At 45.6% G+C, this 24987-nt stretch overlaps 1 protein-coding gene across 2 annotated transcripts; it reads left to right on the top strand.

The window, feature by feature from the left end:
• Positions 1 to 2114: 2114 nt before the first annotated feature.
• KLHL6 (kelch like family member 6) lies at positions 2115 to 23533 on the top strand. Of its 2 annotated transcripts, XM_075760890.1 has the most exons (8): positions 2116 to 2420; positions 2500 to 2575; positions 8286 to 8451; positions 13779 to 14228; positions 16578 to 16815; positions 19411 to 19613; positions 20500 to 20713; positions 22779 to 23533. In XM_075760890.1, exons 3-8 carry the CDS (start codon positions 8290 to 8292, stop codon positions 23078 to 23080), a joined length of 1569 nt encoding a protein of 522 aa, XP_075617005.1. In that variant the 5' UTR covers positions 2116 to 2420; positions 2500 to 2575; positions 8286 to 8289; the 3' UTR covers positions 23081 to 23533. The 2 variants fall into 2 exon arrangements, with proteins under 2 accessions (XP_010301533.1, XP_075617005.1); XM_010303231.2 differs by having other exon boundaries at positions 2115 to 2575.
• Positions 23534 to 24987: the final 1454 nt, after the last annotated feature.

Here is a 24987-nt window from a genome sequence, read left to right as displayed (position 1 = left end):
TACTGCAGGGTTTCCGTTCCCAGCACTAACAGCCAATACAATCTTACCTCAACTTTGGCAACTATTAATGCTTTGTTTAAAGCTTCAGCAACTGGAATCAAGTGATCACTGCTGAATCTCAGCTTTCACTTAAACAGATAAAGAAAATACAAAGCTTCTCGCCATTAGAGAAAAGCCTGATAAGATGCATGCCCGAAGGTCAAAAGTCATGATGATAAACAAAGAGAACCTAACAAGATAGGTTTAAAATATTGTGATTTTAAAAGCACACCTGAATCCAGAGGAGGCCATGAAGATGATCAGAGGGCTGGAGCACCTCTCCTATGAGGACAGGCTGAGAGTTGGGGTTGTTCAGCCTGGAGAAGAGAAGGCTCTGGGGAGACCTTATAGCATCTTCCAGTACCTAAAGGGGCTTACAGGAAAGCTGGAGAGGGACTGTTCACAAGGGCAGGGAGTGATGGGACAAGGGGTGATGGAGAGGGTAGATTTAGATTAGATGTTAGGAAGAAATTCTTCACTATGAGGGTGGTGATGTACTGGAACAGGTTGTCCAGAGAAGCTGTGGATGCCCCATCCCTGGAAGTGTTCAAGGCCAGGTTGGATGGGGCTTTGGGCAACGTGGTCTAGTGGAGGGTGCCCCTGCCCATGGAAGGGGGGTTGGAACTAGATGGGCTTTAAGGTCCCTTTCAACCTAAGCCATTCTATGAATCTATGAATCTATGATTTTTGAGGGGTCTCCTTCATTTTCTGATTGTATTCCTGGAGGACCACATGGTGGGAAGATGAAACTGGCTTTAAAAAAGGAAGCATTCATTACCAAAAGTTAGCACAAAAGGCAGCAAGAACAGATTTACATCAGCTGGGAAAGGAAGAAGTCAAAGCTCTGCACAGATGACACAAAATGAAGAAAAACCCATTAGAAGGAGGTAGGGGAAAGCAGGAGGGAGATTTTTTGCTTTCCTTCTTGATCATCCTATCCTATACAAGAACCCTCTAAACCTGTCTTTCTCTGAATGCAGCTTTCACCTCCCTCTTCTAAGCCAAGCTTCCCTTAACACTGTGAGTTCAGCTATACAAGCTGGAGACAAAAGAGGAAACCAAACACACAATAAAAGCATGAGGATTGGCCAAACAAGGATTCCTAGAAGTATCACAAAGGCAAGGTCGGTTAGCACTCAGGCTCCCAAGGTTAGAGGTTAGCCCTGCATTCCTCTTGGGGGGAGGGAGGGGGGTGTGATTTTCTAACTCCACAGCATGAGAGTTTCCTAAGCGAGCCAGGGGATTTACCCTGTTACATTCAATAGGCTGCGTGGCTTATTATCTCCATCAGCTTGGGTCAGCTTCTCATCTCGGCGAGGTCCAAGTAGATCCAACTCAGCCTGAGGTGAAAGCGAAACTTCCAGCACTGTGCTCTGTGTGCTTCTGGCGTGATGGGGGGTCAGCCCCAGCGCTCCCCTGCAGCGTCCCCACTGCCTGGTGCTCAGCCCATGGTCCCACCACCATCTGTGTTTGTCTTGGGGACTGCAAGTTAGATGTAGATGTGACTCGAGCTACCTCCAGCAGCGGGGATGGTGGGGATGAGCATGCATACACTGCTCTCTAAGCTTTCTCCTTTATCTTCCACTATTAGCCAGAGATGGTGGCATGACACTGGCTGCACGGATGCATGAGGGACATCACTGTGCCTAGCAGCGTGGCCTGAAGACCATCAGCTGCGAGATCTCTGATGCTGCTCCATGTCCTGGAGAAAATTATGCCTATTTAGCCTTAAAGAAAAGCCAGTTGGTTTGCTAACATGTCATGAAGGACAGAAAGCTTGGAGAGCTTTCTGAATATATGAATATATTATTAAAAAATAAAACCAAAACCATCTCAGTGATTAATAATCACATACTCGGAAAAAGAAATTTAAAATAATACCCTCTTTCCCTGAGGAGCCCAGTCTGGCAGGCGTGACTCGATAGCCATATGGTGCACCTATCTCTACAACCAGCAGAGCCGGATAACAGCGAAGGACTGGTTTGAGGGTGGGAAGCAGGCCTTCCCTGTCACTTGTAATCTTCTCACATCCAGAGGCATCTTAAGTCCTTTCTAAACACGTTGATACTGCCTGAAATTCACCAAAAAAACCCAGCCTTTGTTTGTGTTAACAGGATGAGAAAGTGCAAGGCTTCCTGTTATGTGTGTGTGACAGCTATAGATAAGCAGAGACCTCTGGACAGGAAATCCGCCCAACTTCTGCAATGTGACTCGTCTGAAGCTTAGGAGCTCTTTAGATTGAAGCACCAACAGTATGAGACAGTGCTGGCCCGAAAATGGGGGACACGCTGGAGAAGAGCTCTGAGGAGCCTGAGATCTCTTTGGACAATGAGTGTTCGATGAAAATGGGGGACCTGGTGGAAGTCTCGAGTGGTGAAAAGGTCAAGTTTGATGATACAGGACTCTCTCTGGTGCTCCAGAATGGCCTGGAGAACCTTCGGCTTGAAAATTCCCTTACAGATGTCATCCTGTGTGTGGACAGCAGGGAATTCTCCTGTCACCGAGTGGTCCTTGCTGCAGCAAGCAATTATTTCAGGTAAGGCATGTAAGAAACAAACCCAAGAAACTTTGCTTCTTAGGCTTTAACTGTAGATCTCTAAGGAGTGTAAACTGGGTGCTAAATTCTGCAAATTTGCAGTGAGTCTGTAATTCTTGACACCTTTCAGCTCTTTTTTTAAAGTTGCAGACTTAAATAAGTCAGGTGCCAAGTTGTGGATTGGCAGGAGTTCTGATACCGGCACTCAGTCTGCCGGAGGCATGCAAAGAAACGGAGAATGGTTGGCGGACAAGGGGATGAGAAAATGGTGTTTTAACCAAGTATCTGTAGCCCCTTGTATTGCCCCTTTGGGATTCAGGCAAAGAGGAATATTCATTCAGATCATGTGGTATTTTTATTGAGATAGGAGTGGGTTTGTGGAACATGATCATTTTTCCCAATACTGTTCTGTGGTAAAAATATATATTGCATAAAATTTCTGAGGGGGAAAGGGAAGGAATTTTCCGCCTTTCCTAGGGTTACCGAAAATCAATTGCAATGGGAAATATCTCCTTGAAAGCAATTTTACCATTTTACCCCCTCCTTCTGGTCCTCTTGAATTTTTCATTCTTTCAGTACTACAATAGATATTCTATCTGAGACTACTGGCCAGCAAGAACAAATTTTAGACATACAGATGAACTCGGTATCAGTTTTAACACAGATTTTCCATTATCGTTTAGACAATCACATTTGCATGGCTGGGATTTTTTTTCTTTCTTTTTTTACTGCTGAAGTGGTCAGATGACTGAATAGCTACAGAGGAAACATGAGAAAAAAGAACCTGTGACCACTTGTGACATGAGCAGAAAGCTAATTTTAATGGAGGCTAGTAAGCTTTGCTGGTAGTGCCTGGAAGAACAGTTCTGCTTTTATCATCTCATAATACAGATTGTGTCTGTGAATATATGGACATACGTATTATTTCTACAGATAGACTATGCATATTACATATGTGAAAATGTACAACTAAAAGCAGAGATGCCCAAATATTTCTGACCAGCATTGTGTGCAGGAAGGAGCGTGGATGCACAAATTAAAATCAGAATTACCATAATGATACTTTGACAAAAAAAACCAATTCCTCTTCCACTGTAAGGAAAGGTGCTACAATCAGAAGGGACTTCAACAGTTAAAACCAGGCAAGACAGTTTTCTGATAACGACTGTTGGCCAGTTTTCCACTGAGCCCTGAGCTATAGACTGTCCCCTGGAAGGAAGGGGGATACCTGGCTGGAGGTCATCTCATCTCAAGGCAATTGCACACGTCTGTAGGGTCTGCCACCTCCCCCCCCCCCCCCCCCCCCCCCCGGGTGCTTTTATTTGTCCTGGCTTCCCACGGAGTTGAGATTTATTATATCACACTGTCTGCCTGTCCATCAGTGCCTCTTGTCACGACTCTTTGGGTTAGTTTCAATCACATTTGGCAGAGGGTGGAAATCTCAAAACTGAAGTTCCCACAAGCTTGACGGAAATCCGTAGCTAGGCAGAGGAGAGATGCTGGGACCGGGACCCCGTGGTGCTCAGCTGGGTAATGAGCACTGTGTCCTGGCCAGCCAGCACACGCAGTGCCCAGAACCAGCCAAAGCACGCACTGCCCTCGCTCAGCCGGACACAGGCAGCCAGCGCAGAGCTGGCATCCTGAGAGGGACGGCGAAATCTGTGAGAGGAATAATGAGAGAGAATGGAGATCCCTGAGCCCTCCAAGCTGAGGTTACTGTGAAGAGGGAAAGGAGGACACAACATGAGCCGGCAGTGTGCGCTTGCAGCCCGGAAAGCCAACCGTGTCCTGGGCTGCATCAAAAGCAGCGTGACCAGCAGGTCGAGGGAGGTGATCCTGCCCCTCTACTCCGCTCTTGTAAGACCCCACCTGGAGTACTGCGTCCAGCTCTGGGGGCCCCAGTACAGGAGAGACATGGAGCTGTTGGAGCGAGTCCAGAGGAGGCCACGAAGCTGATCAGAGGGCTGGAGCACCTCTCCTGTGAGGACAGGCTGAGAGAGTTGGGATTGTTCAGCCTGGAGAAAAGAAGGCTCTGGGGAGATCTCATTGCAGCTTACCAGTTTCTGAAGGGGGCCTACAGGAAAGATGGTGAGGGGCTGTTTATGAGGGAGTGCAGTGACAGGACAAGGGGTAATGGGTTCAAGCTGAAGGAGGGTTGATTTAGATTAGATGTTAGAAAGAAATTCTTTACTGTTGGAGTGGTGAGGTACTGGAATAGGTTGCCTAGAGAGGTTGTGGATGCCCCATCCCTGGAAATGTTCAAGGCCAGGTTGGATGAGGCTTTGGGCAACGTGGTCTAGTGGAGGGTGTCCCTGCCCATGGCAGGGGAGTTGGAACTAGATGATCTTTGAGGTCCCTTCCAACACAAACCATTCTATGATTCTATGATTCTATGACACAAGTCTGCAGAGAACTGAGCTTCTCTAGTTCTGCTGCTCACAAGGTGGCTTGTTTCATCTTGCCATAAATCACTAGAAGCTGCATGGGCCCAAAGAAAGAAAAAATTATTACAGGGCCTCTAACACCCGTGCACAGGAGCAAAGCAAAGGGACCCTGTGAGTCATGGGCTTCATTCCCCTGCAACAGCATGTTACACAACCCCCTTCCTGAACGTTGGGTGCCATAATGCAAGCAATCCGTAGCAGCTGACTTAAACACAGTGAAACAAAGTTAACTTCTAGTCCTTCCTTCAGCACTGCTTGAGAGTAGACTAGTACTTCTGACACATCCTGCATGTATAGACATAGAAGCATTAACTCTCCATTTACCTGGATGAAGGTAACAAAGCGGAGAATAGAAATACGACCTGACCAAGGTGGAGCAGTAATTCTTTACTCCTGCACTGCCCAAGGTAGTGGGAGAATGGGGCTGGGAGAGGTTGAAGCAATATTTTCCAGAGCATCCTCAAACTGCAGCATGGTTGTTTGAAGTCAGGTTCATCATTCCAAGCACAAGCACTCCAGTGTGGGTGGGTGCTTAAAAGGTACTTTACAAACTGCAACTCCTCATTTATTTCATTGAGATTTCTCCCCGTTTTTTCTAAATTTACCCATTTTTAGGTATCTAACTTTGGCCCTGATCCCCTCACTTCAGATGTGCATTTCTTGGAGTAAATATTGGTTCAAAGGCTTAGTTTAGAATTACACAGGGACAGGAACCAGGGAAACAGACAATGAAATTAGTAGCCACATCTGAAGGATTTCGAGCCCCAGAGAAAATAATCACACATTTCTCTGGGTAAGTACAGGCAAACCCAGAGGTTCAGAGGCAGCATTTTAGTCCCCAGGAGAGAAGCTCAGCCTGATCAGTCCTGAGTGGCGTCAGGGTCTTCCCTCCAGTCTGCACACAGGGTGGGAATGAGGTCCACTCCATCTGAGCAGAAGGAAGGCCACTACAGGAGTCAGCTCTCCTGGATAGGACGGCCCTATTCACCCCTGCCACCTTCTAGAGATGTGTACTGGTGAGAGAACATGGTGCTTTAGGTGTGTGATTTCTGCAGATAGCAGCCATGTTATGTGAATCTGTACCCTGCGAGACTGGGAGTGGATGGCAGCTCTAACGCAACTTTGCAGATTAGGAGAGAGGTGAAAGCACTTTGACAAAGATCCCTGTGCAAAGCCTCTGCCAGAATCCCAAGGCTGGTTTCTGAGCAGGCTTGCAATGGTGTAATGCTGGGTATCTCCAACTGACCTCCATCCAACGCTCTGGCTTTGCGGGACGGAAGTGAGAGCTCTCAGCTCCCCGACAGGGATCGTTAAATACAAGACTGGAGTCACCAGTTTAAGAGATAAAAGGAACAAGAGCAGACAACACCTGCATCCTACAACCGCCTATTTCTCATTCAGATGAAGCATTCAGCACCTATCAATCCCGTGCAATTGAAACGGCTGTTCTGTACAAACCTTCCTCTCCGTTGAAACCCCATTCCTGGGCAGAAGTGGGTACTGAGGGCTGTTGTTTCCAAATGGCCACCTGTATGCATTCAACACCGCCAACAGGGAGAGAAGCGAAGGAGGATCCCAGTCTTGCACTCACTGAAGTTAAGGATCATTTTGTCTTAATGCCTTTCAAATACTCTGATTTCAGTGGCAACAGAAACTGGACCATGGAGCAGAGCAGTGAATCAAAAACCTCTAATGAGCTGAGACAAGTGAAAGGAAAATGAGAATTTTGGCATCTTTTCTGACAAGTAACTTCTCTGCCACATTTCCTGCTCCAAAGTTAGATCTCTTTATCCAAAAGGCAGTTTTATACACTGAGATAACTAATACCGGCTCTCTCTTGCTATAAAATCTCTGCTGAGGCAAGGAACAGGTAGCACTTAGAGCAACGAGCAGTTGGTATCTTCCATCCATTTGCCATTCACCATGCCTAACTGCTTTGTAATAAAAACTGTTGACATCTTGGTTCCAGTAAGATGGGTCAATCAGACAGCTTTATTCCAGCATCACTTTTACAGGACAAGCATGGCCTAAGACTTTGGATCTCTAGCCACTTCCTAGCTTGCACTGTCCTGTCAACATTGTACATGACTAATGAAGAAGGGCTTGGCATGCAGGGTAAAGAGCGCTTCTAATTACACTTTAGATCTGCACGTGTTTTTCACCAAGGCAGTTGCAAGTGGACTCACATACTTCTGATCTGTTGAACCAGATTCCAAATGATGTGAAATCTTGCTCGCTGAATGCAGTGAACAAGATCAGACTGATTAAACCTCTAAGTAAAAGGAAAAGCATTAGAAGAAATACTTAAAACTGTGAATTGAAAATGGAGATGAAGATGCATGTGTTTGCCTTGCAGCTATCACAATACAATGTGGATTTAAATAGTTCTTAAAGAAATTTCTGATTTGTATCCCGCATGAAATATCTGACTAGTGCCAAAGGTGTGTGTGGTGGTCACCTTTCAAATGCAGTATTATCCACCAAAGGAGAGGTGGTATCAACAGGCATGAAATCACTGTGCTTTCTGGCTAACTGTAGTTCCAATTCATGATTATTCATGGTACTTCTCTAGCCAAGAGGTACCAAATCTACAATCCTACCAGAAGCTCCCAAAATTTAGCAGAGGAAAAGCCAGCCTCTTTATTACAAGCAAATCTGTAAGCCATTCCCTCCTGGCCCATCCCTGTTATTAATGGAGTCAAAGATATGCTGGGAAGCTTAGAGGTGAGGCTATCAGACGTGCATCTGGTCTAGCCCTCAGGGTTCAGTCTAAGCAGTGGTCTGCAGCTTGGAAGCACAGGGGTATTGACCTTGCAAAGGATTATAAAGTACATGTGCTATATGTTAACGAAGTATGGAGAATGCCAGCAGCTTGGAGGTTTGGGCTTAACGTCTTTCTGTACTAGAAACACAAAGAGTAAGGGTCTGTAGGAGGCCAGCAGGTGAGACATCACAGTTGCTCTGCAGCATCAGCCCAGACACAGAGCACTTCTCAGGGAAGGTCCCAGCTGCCTTTTGCTGCCATGGAGCTCCAGGTCTACTGCAAAGTCCAGCTCTGGGGTATCCAACGTGCGTATGCCTTGGCAAACTCATGAGTAAAGAGGTAAGAAAGCAACAAAAGGATTTTCCCTATTACTTTGCTACAGGACTAATTGCACGAAATATGAAGCAATAGGACTACTCTGTGTTGAAATCTATATAACCAAATGTTTTCAGAATGCCTCATCCAGGCTGGGATGCAGTAAAAGATAAATGTTTCTTTTCAGGGCCATGTTCTGCAATGATTTAAGAGAGAAATATGAAGAGAAGATCATACTTAAAGGAGTTGATGCAGAAACCATGAATATACTCTTGGACTACACCTACACCAGCAAGATGCTCATCACAAAGCAAAATGTACAAAAAGTCTTGGAAGCCGCCAGCCTCTTTCAGGTACAGATAACTCAAATGCACTGATCCAGTCTCCTTGCTCTGGCAACACCATGTCTTACCCTGGTTAGCACACTGCAAACTTCTCTGATTTCATGGGTTCTGGAAGCATTTTGCTTCATATTTACTTACATTGTGGTAAAAAGTGGCAGTTGCAGCCATTTACTGGAATGCTGCTGTGCTGGGTGCCATGCAAACAGGCAAACAGCCGAGCTGTGCCTCCAAAAGCTGTTCCCATGTGCAGCCTGCCAGGCAGCAGGGTTGTGTTCCTGGGGCAGTGCTCCCCAAGGTTCAGGTCAGCCTGCGAAGGCCAGTTGTCCTCCAGCCCAGAAGAGTTGGCGGGCAGAGGCTGGCATGGCCAGCCAGAGTTGGAACCTAACTTTGTCTCTCCCTCTCCATTGCTGAGATGGAGGCTCACCAGCCAAAGTTAGCATCTTCCTTTGTAGGACTCTTGATGTAAAGGGTTTTAGTCATGACCTGGGATTTGTGGGAAGTCAGACTTGAGCAGTGTTACTCAGCTTTTGGTTCATGAGGTATTCACATGTCCTGTAAATCACCTGTGAGGTCTACCAAATTGCAGTCCCTGGTACCAAGCTGTAAATTGCTAACAAATTGTGACCAGCATAACCTGCCAAGTGCCAATGTGTGTATGTGTGTCCAGTCTTTTCATTAAGGACTCACAAACTGCCTGACTCCATATTCATCATGGTTCATTATAAGCTTTGGATTCTTGAATCTTACAAACACGGGAGGCGTTGCTCTGAAATGAACCTTTGGGGTCTTTGGGAGTTACCTTCGGTTACCTTTGGGGTAATGGGAGTTGGTACTTGCTGCGGGGAGAGAAAGGAGAATTGTCACAAAGTGCTCCCCAAGGCAACTCAGACTAGGTGGTGTAGCTGTGATGTCGCCTGGGGCTGGAGTGCAGCAAATTACCGACATTTTCAGCAGACCAATGCTGCAAACTGGTAGTGCTCAAAGGTTACTGTCGGTTCATTTTCAGGATGCTTTTGGTGGTTTTTTTGTTTTCTTCTGAATCGCTTTTATTTAGGATCATTTCTCAAGTATTTTTTCTGAAACCATCAAAAGTATAAACATATGGTTTTTTCCTTTCTCTTCCCCATTTTTCATTAAGATTAAATTTGATTCCCAAGACTGGTGCTTTAAGAAAACTATCAAACACTGTTAGAATAATGATAAAATAGTAAGGGTGCCATGAGCAAGAACAGTAAACTACAAAAACCTAGAAAACCAGGAATGTTCAACTAAAAGCGTTGATCCCAAGTCTTACTGCAATGGTCTTGGATACTATCAAGATTTATAAGGCCTTAAAGCCTCACATTATACATGGGTGAGATTTTTGGCTGAAAATGTGTTTTGTGTAGAAAAGATTTAGTAACTACTAGCATTCTGCCAGCTTGTCTCTGCTATTTATGCCGAAGAACAAACAAACACTTGAAAGAATCGAATGTTTCATTTCAATATATCAACAGCTGAAAAAATTAACTCTGCAATTTATTGTGACATTTTTGTTTGGGAAATTCTTTCCTTTCCAATTAATGACGTGAAAAAAACAAATTCCAGATAGGACTTTTTTATCTCACTAGCAACAATTTTTGGCAGCGCCTCTTTTCAATCTCTCAGACTTGACAGAGAACCAGAAAAGAAATAACTTGCATGGTTCTAGATATTCCAATATAGATACTCCACTTTTCTCTGGAAACTGTTTTTGAGAAAGTTTAACATAATTATACCTTCCCTTAGTTCCTTCCAATAAGTTTTGACCAAATGCAGCCAAGGCTGACAGCAGACAGAGGTGGAAGGCTATTCAGAGTGAGCAAGTCCTTGCTGCAGTGTGTGCAGAGATTTCCTCCCCGGGAAGCAGCTGAGGGCTTTGAGCAGGGAGCTGCTGAACAGCTAAGCCTCACCCTGAAGTGACCCAGACAAATTTTTCCACCTAGAGCAGAGTTGCAACATGAGTTCAGTAGTCACCTCCTCTGTCTGGGCTGGTGGCTGCCCAGCCACCCTGCTCACAAGGCTGGTGCCCACCCCGGTTCTAGCCCAGCACCCTCTGCAGAGCAGCTCATCCTTTCACCTCTTGGTAGGGCCAAGATCTGAGCTGCTTCTCAGGCCTGAGGCAGTGAGCTGTGCTTCACCTGCGGTAATTCAACAACAACCTTCAGACCTGTCTACCCGCCTTCTGTCCCCCAGGAACCTCTCTATTGCCCCACTCCCTCAGCATGGCTTGGGTGAGGGGCCGCGTCAGCTGCTTTGGTGGAAGCAAAGAGTTCATGGGAAGGAAGCAAGCTTCTGAGCAGATGTAAAAGAAACAGTACTGTCCTCAAGGGTTGTGATGACCACTGCCATGGAAATGCCAGCTGCAGTGGGAACAGCAGAGGAGCTGCCTCACTCCGGTCTAAGCAGAGGAGGGCTGCTCTGTCCCCGGGGCACGCTGATGCACCACCAGCCTGATGGCCTTACTGACTCCCAAAACACCTCTCATCCATGTTAGGCCACTTTTCAGGACACTATAAAGGACAATACTTTGCCAATTATCGGAAGACCATCCGGCAGGCACTCGGCACTGAACGGCCAGGGTGGCTGTTGCAGGACAGTGCTAGTTACACCGCAGCCACTGCGCGGTGCCGGCCGTGCCAGCCGAGAAGGCAGGATTTGCTAACAAAGGGCTTCTGGGCAGCTCCACGTCGGAAATGAGTTCGCGGGCTCAGAAAGCTGTCAGCTCCCCGGAGAGCCACCCTGCAAGGGTCACTGTGCCCCTTCACTGCCCGGCTGGCTCCCTGCTGTGGGTTCCCTCGGGACGCAGGTGTTACTGCTGAGCCGGGAAGTGCTGCCCCTGCAGCGACAGGCGAGCGGGTGGCCGAGGGCAGTGCAGCTGCAGGGTGCAGGATCTGACCCCGAGGTGTGCTGCATACAGAGAGGGACTATGAAAAAGAGCCCTTTCAACCACCGTTCCCTTCCTTTCTGGGGGTTATAGCAGGAGGCAGGGCTGCTGGCACTGCTTACGCTAGACAGTTGAATCAAAGCTGGGACAAGCAAGGACTTAAATGGGGAGAATAAATTTTGTTATTCAGAGAGAAGGCAAAGTGGATGCCAAGCAAGCATATGGGATGTCTCTAGCAAGTAAGAATCTGGATTCAAAGGGGTATTAGGAGGAGGACACAGTTATTGAAGAAACCGTTCCCAGGGAACAGGACCTTTAAAACGCCTGGGGTGGCATTAGGAGGGGTACTTGGAGAAGGCAGAAAAGAAAATGTAGAGCTCTGCAAGAATAATCAGAGCAGATGAAGCAGAGGCTCAGGGGTGTCTTCCTCCTGGGTGCTCTCCTGAGTCACCTGCTCTCATGGGACTGACTGAAGCATGCCCAGCGAGTTTGGGGGAGTTTTGGGGGGAGTTTTGTCTTTAAATGAAAGGAGTGGTGGGGAGACAGCGCAGCACGGAGACGAGGAGCAGCAGCCAGGGAAAGTCCTGCCTTGATACACTCCCGAGTGGTCTGACCTCTCTGGTCCCCTCGGCAGGGACTGTTTCTCACACCCACACCTTGCAGTTCCACATTCGTCTAGCCACGAACACAGTTACCCAGCGTGATTAGTGGTGCCTGCGTGGCCGTTAGACCAGCGTGCACCGCCTGGGAGAAAACCCTCTGGTATCATCTTGTGAGTATCGCTCTTAACAAGCCATGTATAAATAATTAGAGCACTCAACAGTGGTTGGGCCATAGGCTGGTGAGAACAGAATTTTGGGGTCTATTCCCAGATTTGTGGGCAACCTTGACAAATCCCAGATTTGTTTTTTTGCATCTCATTACTGCCAACTTTTGAAGGGCTAATGTTTAACCTGCCTCAGGTCTGAAGACTACACAGAATTGGCAAAGTCTGTTCAGATCCTCAGGGAAATGCACTGGTGAGTTGAAAGTGCCAGCCCAGAGAACAGGCTACGTGAGCACGGCAGACACCAAGGGGCCGCCGAGCTCTGCCGCAGTGCCACGGTGTGCCGCTGGCATATTTATATCACAACGGCAGCAACATATTCTGAGACCTTGCGTACCCTTGTTCATCAGTCAGTTGCATTTCTCTAAACTCTTGACCACATCTAAATGTAAAACAGGAACCAGGTAGTCTGTATGCAGTGTCTGCGATCGCTCAGCTCTGGTAAACAGTCTAAATGTGTCAACAAGACACTGCCGGGTCTGGAAGATTCTACCCCAATTACTGAAACAAATCTACATACTACAGTGTTTAAAAATGTTTCGCTTCCTCTTTGCCCTTAAATTACTGTTGTGCAACTTTCCCCAGTGGGGCAGAATAAGTTAAAATGGTTTGCTTGCTGACGGTGGATGGAAAAAGGACCCAAAAATCGTGGACGGAAATGCACAGCATCAGTTCTGACCCATCTTTCTGAATGTCGCTGTTTGTATTGCTCAGTGCCAAAACCTACATGAAGTATCGATGCCCTATCCATATCTGAAATCACAAAGGTGACAGAAAGCCCAGGATGAAGCACTGTAACTTATCTGTTCTACCCAAAACTGTTTCCCAGTTCCTGAATAATCACCAGCAACCCAGCTCACATCGTAGTTCATGGCAAACACCCCACAGACATCTGTGGTCCAGGATCTGCACATTTGGGACCCTCCAGTGGGGCTACTGTGCAAAAGAAATTAATGAGAGTAGTTGTGATGCCCGATTGAATGCAAATATGGGAAGTTCTTTGATTAAGCAAACTCTGAGTGTAAAATGCACATCTATGTTTTTTTGAATGAATGGTGATGACAAGGAAAACAAAGATCACTAAAACCCCCAAAGACCTCCACCACAACAGACACTTGCTAGACAACCCTGGTTGTCAGGCAACTCAAGGATTTGCTGATGGTCAATCCCTTCCTGCCACGTCCCCCAGCACAGGACAGCACACCCATATGCTGTGGGGAGCTGCATTCTGGCCCAAACCTCCCAGACCCCAGCACGCGTTCTCCACCACCCTTGCAAGGCCTCAGACACGTTCAGAGTTTGGATGGTGGGAGCATAAATGCAGACAGTGGAACCACCTGCACTCCAAAACCAGACTCCCCTTCTAGTTGATCTGAGTTGACATACAAGATGAAGCAGGGCAAGCACATCTGAAGCCTGGGGACCTCATCTGTCCTTTGCAACTCCATGTTTGGTAGTATTTTGAGATGTTATGGAGATAAGGGGAATGGTAGAAACCCCTTTACTTTTGTGAAACAAAAAAAATTCAAAAAGCTCCATAGCTGTTCTGTGATACAGTCATACAAGTAACCGCTCTGTACTTATACGTGCTTTTTTTGTCCACAGTTCCTTCGCATGGTAGATGCTTGTGCCAGTTTTCTCACCGAAGCCCTCCAGCCGGAGAACTGCGTTGGCATCCTGAGGCTGGCTGATGCCCACTCCCTGCACAGCCTGAAACAACAAGTGCAGAACTACATTATCCAGAACTTCACCCAGGTCCTGAACTATGAGGAGTTCCTGGAGCTGCCAGCCGACATTCTCTGCAGCACGCTGAAGAGCGATGACCTCTACGTCACGGAAGAGGCACAGGTGTTCGAAACTGTAATGAACTGGGTTCGTTACAAGGAGTCGGAAAGGTTTCCTCTCCTGCCATACGTGCTGGAGAATGTCCGTCTGCCCCTCTTGGACCCTTGGTATTTTGTAGAGACTGTTGAAGCTGATCAACTCATTAGACAGTGTCCAGATGTTTTTCCTTTGCTCCAGGAAGCAAGAATGTACCATCTGTCAGGCAATGAGGTGAGTAAAAAAGGAAGGTATTTGCTGCTCTTTCTAAATGTCTCATGCTTCTGCTCAAAAATCCCATCAGAAGGAGCAGTACCACAAGGCAGAAAAAGGTATTCACGCTGAAGTTTCACTAACTGGTGCTACCGAAAAGTCAAGGTGGGTCTCACCAGTTATCCTGCTCATTTAGAAAGCTTAAAAGTTTTTGGTAGCTTGTTTTAAAACAAAGCACACAGCTTCCTGTATATGAACATCTGAGCTCGACCCTTCGTACACACACTTGTGCAGCTAAAGACCCCAGATGACCTCCCTAGTAAAAAGGCAAATGATGTTACTACTGACACCTCACCCTCTTGGCTAATATTTCAAGCCTAAGAAAGGAAGAATAATTTTCCCACTAAACTGCCACAATCTGTAATGACTCTTTCAAATCTGAATATGTAACATCTCCATTCATTACTTATGGGCGGAAATCTTTCAGAAAGAAAGAACCTCCCGTGAAGAAGACGGTCTCTTCCCAGAGGAGAGGTCTGCCTATCTTCCTCATTTGCAGAGGTCCCTGCACCCAAAGAGACAGGTTCATCCTGACATCCAGTTGAGTCCTGTCCTGCCTGCTCAAGGCAGGCTGTGGTCGATCTCCAGTTCTTCAATCGCCCATCCTCTTTGGAAAGTTAGATATCAGTCACATCTCCCGGCCCAAAATGTGGGGTAGAGGGGAGAGCAACCAGAGGTCAGGTTTCACAACAGGAGCAAAGGTATGTGAGCATGTGAGGAAACTTGTGTGCCTCCTCAGTCAGGGAGTCAGAGGAAGGCAGGAGCCCTCAGGAGCGTGTTGTGGATCCATCGCTAACAGTGGATGTGTCACTGGCACAGGGGGAGAGACCGAGGGCTCTGTGCCAGTGACCGTGTAAGACAGTACACGATGATCTGGGGCAGTGCCAGCCAGTCTGGTGGGAACTCCTCGAGGAAGCCTTGCCCCGCTCAGCAGTGCTGTCAGGTCCACACGAGACAGATAAAGGGAGTGTTGCTCAGGGTTGAACACTCATGACGCTCACCTTCAAAGCGGCAGCCGTCAGAGGCAGCCCTGACAGCTATCCTCCCTGCGGCTAACACCTGGCAATGGTGACAGATGGGTTGAAACCAGAATTCTGAAAGCTGGCAAGTCCTGTGGCAGATGTTTTTAAAAAATTGCCTAATAATTTCCTAAACATACGGAAAATACAAGATTTATGGTTGTGGAAATAATCTTTTTTTAGTATAGATAAATGATGCCGATTTATAGAAACAAAAGTAGTTTAGAAAGAGAAGTAGAACTGTAAGCAAGCTGCTTACTGCCACAGAATATAACCTGTGGGTCCACAGACTGCTTCTCTGGGGCATGCAGAAGGTAACAACTGCAATCCAATCCTCACCAGATGTAAGGTTGCTGCAGAGAAGTGCAGACCTCTCCCAGCAAACTGTGAGGGTCTGCAAACTGGCATATGCCCTGTGATACAGCAGAAGCAGAACAACAACTTTATGTGCTCCCCATACCTTTTACACTGCATTTCTGCCAGTGTACTTTGGGACACTAATGCACTAATTTCCACTTGCTTGTAAGTATTTCCTCCAGGCAGAACAGAAGTTTCCAAGCACCCCCTGCATTCTTTACTCCTGGTGAACATCTACCCGGGAAGTGACTTTTTCCAATGTCCCTGAGACAAAGACCTGGTCAATAAACTGAGCCAACAGGCAGTAAATTAGAGCTAACCACATCACACAGCCTGGTGCTGGCTTTAAGTAAATCTTCTGGTTTTGGCTTAAAATTAAGGCTTATAAACAAAGAAACCAATATAAAAAAAACCACCCCACAGTAGAGAATTGCTATGGCTTTGACTCTTTAACATATCTCTTTGGGACAAATAATGAGAGCAGTTATTTTCAGCTAGTGCTAACTGCACTCTTGCTCTCTCCAAGCTTCCCAGGGCATACACAAACCTTAGGGCCCTTGTACCTTGCCCTCACTCTGTCAGCCCAAATGAAACCTGTCCTCACGTGCAACCAGCCTTGTCACTACTGCTCACCTTCATAGCTCTTGGTGCCACCCTGGGAATTCCCAGGGGGATCTGAAAGGATCCTAGCGGGTCGGCAAAAGCAACTAAGTCCAGCATTGGAGAAATCCTGCTGAAAGAAGGATACAGCAACCTCTACTGCTACGCTTCTAGGATGCTTTCCAGGCTTTCAGCTTAGCATTTGATAATTGGTTCATCTGATGTAAGCCAGTTGTGATTTACAAAACAGGTAATCAGAAAAAAAAGTCACCAGACCTTCCGGAAGTGCAGGTGTAAGTGCCCTGTGTACTCATTCTGTCTTGCTTGCATTTAGATTATTACAGAAAGAACCAAGCCCAGGATGCACGAGTTCCAGTCTGAGGTGTTTATGATCATAGGGGGCTGTACAAAAGATGAGAAGTTTGTAGCAGAAGTTACTTGCCTGGATCCTTTGAGGCGAAGCCGCCTGGAAGTAGCAAAATTACCGATCACAGAGCAGGAGACGGAGAATGAGAATAAAAAATGGGTGGAGTTTGCATGCATTACGCTAAAAAATGAAGTCTACATATCGGGTAAGGAACAAGACATTGGGAGCGGAAGTGGGGAGCAGAGGGTTCTCACAATTATTTCCAGCTTTTATCACAAACATGCTTGAGGCAGCTTTAGTAGAATTAAGCACTACAGGTATTCATTCCTAATGCTTCGGCTTTGAACAGACTGTGAAGAAGTGCTGGATGTGTGAGGACATTGCCTGGCCCTGGCAAGAATTTTGCCACAGGATTCATCTTCAAACAATGTTAATCTATATGCATAGCTATTGTTCCTTCCCTAGTTACAAATAAAGGAGGTTTTTCCTTGCAGCCCATCATAGGGAGCTTCTTTTTACTCTGGCAGCAGACCCTCTGTTAAAGGTTAGCTGTAGAGGGGAACCCAAGTCAAACATCCCAACTAGGGAACATCCCTCACACCTTCACACCCTCGAGTTGAGAGGTCTTTCTTCCAGTTTGCCTTTAATCTCCTAACCTTCCCTCGTTTTCAAGGTCACAGGCTTTTTGCTTCCTCTCATTCCTGACATCTTTTCCAGTCTCTCTTCTCAGCTTTTCTTTTATGCTCTATCCAGGCTACCTCCCTGGCCAGGCTAACACCCCCTCTGCTATGGTGAGTCTAAGCTGGCTTTCCTCTTACTGCTGTTCTCACAGGTCCTCTTTCTTCCTTCTCTGCTTAATTTCATATCTTTGACTCCCTCCCTCCATTTGCTCTTAGCCTTTCTCTTATCTCCCTTTCACCGTTCCCACCCAAATAAAGGGCTGAGTGGACCAAAGTCATTAGTAGTTTCTTTCCAGCTAAACCAAATTATTAGTGTCTCAATCCCAATTAAACATCTGTGGCCTCCTGCGTGTTCTTCCACTCTTGTTTTCTTCCTTTTAGCTCCTGTGACTTGGTTCTTTTCTAACCTGACTTGCATCTTTCCTAACTTAATCTCCCCTCCCATGTGCTCATTTCCCTCAATATCTTGGTACAGTTTGGAGTCTTCCCTGCTCTTTTAGCATCTGAACAACTGGAAAGTCCTTTGTACAAGATTACGACTGCTTTTAGATCACCATTTCTCCAGACAGTTTACCTGCTTTGACTGGATGGGCTGAAACACTACATTTGTAGCGTAACTAAAAATGACACTCAGGATTCTGTTACTTTTACGAATTTAGTTACAATTTTTCCTCAAATGAGAAAGAACTGTGGTCTAGGGAAAGAACAGAAACAAAACAAACCTCCAGTTCTCTCAGAAATCTCTCCCTTCCCCCTGACATGCATCAAATTCACCCGCCTGGTCCAGCTCAGGCTCCTACCAGAGTTCCAGCCTCTGCAGGAAAGAACAAGCTCGTGGAAAAGGGAAATCTGAAGGGAGAGGAAGGGGAACACCTGCAGCCTCTCAGCCCCATTGTGACCATGAATGCTGCATTCAGGCCCTTCAGCCACTTCAGCTATTTGAGTGCAAATAAAATTCAGCACATACATGTGAAAAATACTGAGACAAAAGCATTACAAACGACTCTTTCTAGCATGCTAATTATCTCCTATTCAATCTGCTATTTGGCCCAGAGATGAGCTCCATCAGTTTGCAGTGATCTGATTGCAGTACAGAATACCAATGAAGGCAGACACTTTCTCAATGGAATATGAATTCTCTTTTCAGTATATTCACCAGTGAAGCAAATGTTTAATCAGGTTGTGGATGATGGAATAAGCTACTCTGTAAATGTGGTTTCAGGCTTAACTAGATCCATTCATATTGCTGTTAGACCAAAAATTATATGCAAACAAAAGTGCTTGTTTAAAACACTGCTCTCTGCTTTAGTGTGAGTAAAGATTCACTTGCAAGTCAGCTCTAGAATGAGTGTGTAGGGTCCAATTCTCATCTTCAATCTGTAAATATGAAGCAAATCCAAGTCAGTAGAGAAAGAGACCAAAAGGAGAGGTACAAAAATGAGATCCTAGCCACATGATCCCAAGGTTGAATAGTAAAACTTCTAACATGTCAAGCAGGACTACTGTTGGAGTTCAGTACAAGCAGGACTGAAGTACAAGAAGTCCTGAAGAAGTACAGGACTACAAGCAGGAGTTCAGAGTCAGGGCTTTTGTTTCAGGAGGTAAACCACTAGGCTAGCTGAGGGGATCTACCCTGCACAAGCTGGCAGTTCCCCAGCGCAGGCCTGTCTTCCAGGGATTTGGCACTACCAACGGCAGCATCCTCCACTATCTCATTTAAATCATGTTTCTTTATTTGTCATTTCCCAGCATCCTACAAAGCCCTGGTGGTGCACAAAAATCTCCTGCGTATCACCATGCTCTGTGCGGTTGGTCATTCACTCAGTATTAAAATGAAAGTGGTTACGGTCTGGTAAAGTGAGGAACAGTGATTTGTCTTTACTGAATATTTGGCTGTAGAAATTGTTCAGAGTTTCCTTCACTATTAAGTAAACTAAATGCAGAAATTTTCTTCTTGTATAACAGAGCCAGGCCATTAGTGTAGATAATTAAGAAAATACTTATAAGGACCACTGATTTATTTTCTATTGCGAGAAAACATTTTTAAATTTAAACATATTGGAGGTTTGGAGTAAATCCAAGCTATGGTATCATATTTCCATGTGTCATATACACTGCAGGTGGCAAAGAAACGAAGCATGATGTCTGGAAATACAACGCCTCCATCAACAAATGGATACAAATCGAGTATCTAAACATTGGGCGATGGAGGCATAAAATGGCTGTATTGGGTGGCAAAGTATATGTCATTGGAGGGTTCGATGGCATGCAGAGAATCAACAGCATGGAAGCATATGATCCCTTTCATAACTGCTGGTCAGAGGTAAGATACTGCATCACATAACATTTTACTCATTTGGAACATTTCAATCAGAAAATGTTAGGGCTTTGAATCATAAAAATGAACAAGACAGTATCTAGTGCAATTATTTCTGGTCTGTAAAAACCCTAAATATTTTTTCTATAGAAATGCGTATCCTTCAGAAAGTAAAAATCACAGGATTGCCTCTCAATCATTGCCTGTGAGACATCTAATACCTAATTTTTCTTTTCTTAGTTGGCTTTTAAAGCCAGTAGTATACATGAACCAGAGCACAGGCTGAAAACTACCGCTCTGATACATAATATAAATATTTATAACATGTATATCAACCTATGTATTATATATGGTATGGGTTATACATTTAAGTTGAAAGTACAGATTTCAAGGTAAACAGGATGGAAAAAAACCCAGTTCTAACTGTACTTCAGGCAATAAGAGTATTAGTCAATTAATCCATGAAATTAATGAGATTAGGCATCATAATGGCAGATACAAACCCTAGATGATACAAAACCGTGCAGAGGAATCCAACAATCACAGCTGCAAGTAGAAAGATCAGTATGAACAAGCTTATTGTGATTTTTCAATGTACGTAAGTATGTAAAGGAGATTTGGGGCATTTCTGACATTTCCTAGCTTTTGAATTGTTGACAATGTAATTTTAATAACAGCATTTGAACAGAGCATATTTTTGTTAGGGGGTTTATGGTCTTAAGAAAAAGCTGAAACATGCTTCTCCCTTATCCCCAGAAATGTCATCTTCTGAACCCTACTGATCATCTTAAAGGGACACCTGACTTAAAATTCAGCAGGCTCCCACCCCGTAGGCATCAGTCTGACTACTTGAAATCAAAATGGTTACTAATGAGTGTTTATGGTCACACAGGCTGCTCCCCTCATGGTCAATGTAAGCTCCTTTGCAGCAGCCAGCTACAAGAAGAAACTCTACGTGATCGGGGGAGGACCCAACGGGAAGCTGGCGACGGACAAGACTCAATGCTATGACCCCGCGACCAACACGTGGAGCCTGAAAGCTGCCATGCCAGTAGAAGCCAAATGCATCAACGCTGCAAGCTTCCGTGATCACATTTATGTTGTGGGTAGGTGAAGCATTGATGTTCCTTCTTGACTAGACACAGCAGGGCTTGTTTCTGTGTGTTAGTTTTACCCACGAACTCTGTGGAGTTAATCAAATGGAGAGATGGCTCTTCCCGCTGAGCTTAGTGAGGGATGGCAATCCAACACATTCACAAACAGTAGTGAAGAGTCACCAAGTCAAAGTCCCTGTTAGTGTGCTAGGTATCTTGGAAAGCTGGAGCTAGCCCAGAGGCAACTTAAAGCCATTCAAATGTGGGTTCATAGTGACAAAGGCATGACCTCATGGCTACATCATGTCCCCTCTCCTCTCCAGGGGCATTATACAGCCCACTGCACACAGGATTTATGCAGGGATATGAGTAGTAGGAGCAGGTCATGGGAGCAGAGCCACTGATACCCAAAGGTCCAGACCTCATCGCTAGATCGTGCTTGGGGTTAATTCCGTCAGTTGCCAGAACTGGAAGCAAAGATGGAAGAACAAGAGTTTAATCGTGGTGAGCTGAACTGTGGAGGGAGGAGGGAGCCTGCACGCATCTTCAGACGGTGCTGGGAAAACCAAAAGAAGGAAAGAGGAATGTTTGTTTCCAAAACAGGAGCTCTGAAGAGTACCCCTGCTCAGCCCTGGCACAAAAAGTTTCAGACTTGCAGCATAATCAATATGGTGCTGAGGGCTGGCATAGAGCCAGGGTATCACCAAATAGTAAATGGTGTTCTGAATGGAGATCTATAATGTGTGTGTGCGTGTATATATATGCATGTGCACCTTGTGCATCTGTAAATACCTTGTGCTTCTCATCAGCACAGGGATTGACATCACCCTCTTTGTACAAGATGAGAGGCAGAAAGAGAAGGCATGACTTACAGGCTAGCTGATACAACTCCTGACAAAATTTGACACGATACTCTAGCTAAATTCATTTAGCATCTTTCACCAGTAAACCTATTGTTTCCCTATCTGAGAAACAAATCCAGTTCAGTTGGATAGAAATCAGCCCCACCTGAGGTTTAAAAGATAAAAGAGCTTTTGGTTACTGCATCCAAAGCAATCAAATTACCCCAACCGATGAATTACCAACTGCCAGATGAATCATTGTAACTGACAGTGTGTGTTTTCAGTCTGGTCCAGTTGGGAAATAAAACAAGTCACCTCACAGTAGGTTGATCATCCCTGAAGTACTGGATTAGTATTGCCAAAGCCAATACTTATTGTAACTACAATAGGTAAATGCTCACTTTGCCAACAGGTAGGATCCCAGGCATTGTTGCAACTCATCAATAAGACCATGCTTTCAAGGTTTCCCCAGCCCTATTCTATACAGTTGAAGACAGACCCAGTCCCTACAAATTTCAGAATAAGAACCATTCAGCTGCTGGCAGTCTCAGGAGGGAATATGTTTCCATAGAGTTTCTTAAGTACTGAGGTATTGACCATTTTTCAAAAGAAAAGGACTCAGCAAAATTGGAAAAGGTGCACAGAAAGTTTCAAGAATGACTGCAGATTTGGGAAACATGGAGAAACTGGAGATCACTCTCTGTTTAGCTTACCCATAGGAGATTACAAGTTCGGTCAGACAAACCCCTAAATGAGGAATGGGCTTTTGAAAATAGCCAGCTCCAGGCAGAAGAAGGTTTAAAAGGTAGATGGACACTAAAGTTAGAGGAGTCAGTGAAGAAATCATATACCCATTTCTAATAGAGACAGCTTACCACACCTAGTCCCTCACGATCTAAGCTCTTCTAAACAAGATTGTATTTTTCTAAAGTCGTGTCCTTCAGCTGAAGCAGCAGGTATGAGAAATGTCTGTTGCTAGGTGCACTGTGATCACACAGCATGACCACAGCAGTTTGTTCTGGCCTTAAATTCCACAGCCTTATGAACAATAAGTGGCCTTCTGTGGATCTGGCTTTCAAAACAATAAAATATCCTGTGACCTTGGTTTTTTTCTTAGCTTTGAGGCATAAATCATTCTTATGAATGTCAGGAATGGAGCCTTATTGAAGTGGGTGGTTTAGTTAAAATCCCTTACAGGAATGGCTGGTGCAAACTGATACCCATTTCCTCTCCAGGTGGGGCAATGAAAGCACTGTACTCCTACAGCCCCGAGGAAGACACATGGTGCCTGGTGACTCAGTTCACCCACGAGAGAGCCAGTTGTGGGATTTCTCCTTGCAACAACAAGCTGTTTATCACCGGAGGCCGAGATGAAAAGAACGAAGTCATTGCAACAGTGCTGTGCTGGGACCCTGAAACTCAGAAGCTGACAGAAGAGTGTGTTCTGCCTCGGGGGGTGTCTCATCACGGGAGCGTTACCCTCAGGAAGTCTTACACGCACATCCGTAGGATTGTGCCTGGGGCGGTTTCTGTCTGACCGTCGGAGAACTGCAAAGAAACCCAGTACCTCCGTGCCCCTGCCGCACAGACTGCAAGGATGGTGGTTTTCAGGCAGGTAGCAATGGATGGGAATACTGCCACTAGGGTCCTCTGGGGAGTATCTGTATATATGCTCAGCCCGTGCGTTTCCTCTGTACAGTATATCCTTAAATTATCTTAATTCCTTCCCTCCACAGAAAAACAAAGGGACCAACTGTTGTTTACTCCCGCCAACACAATACCTCCAATCAGGCAAAGAAATGTGATATGTAGGTGGGAAATTTACTTCCCAGCTATATCTGCCCTAAAACGTGCTTAAACTGGCTCAGCCTGGTCCTGAAGTTTGTGCAACTATTTATTGTGTTAAGTTGGATTTGCAGCACCTACTAGTGAAAAAGAGAAGATGCTTTTTGGAATAAAAGATTTGTAACTTTGGTGAAATGTGACACCATTTGCCTCCAAAGCTGTGGTTCTTTCCAGTGGTTGGCACATTAGATTAAGTTAAAACTGGTTTGTTTGTTTGAAGACACTTTGTTAGTTTTTCAGTTCTGCGTGACCAAAAAAAAAAAAAAAAAAAAAAAAAAAAAAAAAATCCATCTCCATTTGCAAACCTTGCTGTCATTCCCAAGAAAGAGACTGCACAGGCTGCAAATATAAATGAACGCTAAACCGGTTCCACTGAACATCATTGTAGCTGTTTTCTAATAAAGCAGACCAAACCCCAGTTTCTTTGCCTTTTGTTCTATTCTGGGATGGTTTACTGTCCTGCCTGAAAGGCTTTTTCCCCACACTGTGGCTGTACACAAGTGGAGTACCGGTGTCCCCGGTTGCTCGCATCCCTGCCTCCATCCCCACTGGGTGGCAGTGCTTTCCCAGGATTTTTCTCACGGGTTTTGATTTCCTGGAATGCAAACGGACAGAACAGTCTGCTGGAGAGAAAAACAGTTCCAGGTACTGTTCCCAGCCTGATTCCTGGGATCATCACATGTTGTACCACAAAAGGCAAATGTTCAACAGGCCAGGAGGGCCCTAATCTCAAGTCCCAGCAACTGGGTCAGTTGTAGAGAAAGAAAAATAAACATTGGAGAGGTCACGCCTGGGACGCTCTGGGACACTCTTGGCCAAAGGCTGGGAACATATTCCTGTCCCTCCTCCCCTGCCTACTTGCTGGAAAGAGCCAACTCACCATTAAATCAAGACAGAAAACACTGTGCAAAACAAATCTCTCCAAGCAGAGAGCAGTGACTCCTTCCAGCCTCTCTCCCTCTCTGTAACGTCTCCCTTTGCCTTATACAGTATTAAAAATAGTATTTCTCTCATGTTGGGCTGAGAAAAAACCCCGCGGGTTCCTGAATTTCAGCATACGAATTCCAGAGTGCTCAGCGATATGGCAGGGGCCCAGACCGTACTGGTGAGTCTGCCACAGCCATGCAGGCTGAGCGGGGCAGGCGCAGGCTGTGGGGTAGGTGCGTGCCCCTCAGAAGGTCTCCACCACGTCCTTCCCTCAGAAAGCCCGTGAGAAATCCTGTCTCTTCTGCAATTGGCCCCCTGCCTTGAAACTCATGGCTGCAATTCCAGCCAATCCCCATATTTTCTTACTCTAATCTTCCTACAGTCCTTCCATTTCCAACTGTTTTTTTTTTTAATTGGTCCTCTTCCTTCTTAACTCTCCTGTCGTTCTGCAGGGTGCAGCACTTCTCATGCTTCCACACTGGCCCAGATTGTCCCATCCTGCTCTACTTTTTGGAGGGCATGAAGAAATACCTTCTAAAAAGGGTATTTCATTACAGATGTCAGTAGCAAAACTTGGATTTTTTTTTTGCTTGAGAAACATAATCCACCAAGTTGGAAAAAAGTTGTCCAAATAAGCTTCCAAATACAAATTTTTACTCTAGATTGCAGAGA

This window comes from Balearica regulorum, chromosome 9 (assembly GCF_011004875.1).
Source record: "Balearica regulorum gibbericeps isolate bBalReg1 chromosome 9, bBalReg1.pri, whole genome shotgun sequence".
NCBI classification, from domain to species: domain Eukaryota; kingdom Metazoa; phylum Chordata; class Aves; order Gruiformes; family Gruidae; genus Balearica; species Balearica regulorum.
Note: the sequence above shows the minus strand (reverse complement) of the source record. Positions and strands in the feature narration are given on the sequence as shown.

Bases quoted from the DNA above. Each gene is read 5' to 3' on its own strand.
- KLHL6 (XM_010303231.2), top strand. From the start codon at position 2,316: ATGGGGGACACGCTGGAGAAGAGCTCTGAGGAGCCTGAGATCTCTTTG. The intron at 8,452-13,778 runs GTACAGATAACT...TTTTGTCCACAG, and splicing joins AAGCCGCCAGCCTCTTTCAG to TTCCTTCGCATGGTAGATGC. The intron at 14,229-16,577 runs GTGAGTAAAAAA...GCTTGCATTTAG, and splicing joins ACCATCTGTCAGGCAATGAG to ATTATTACAGAAAGAACCAA.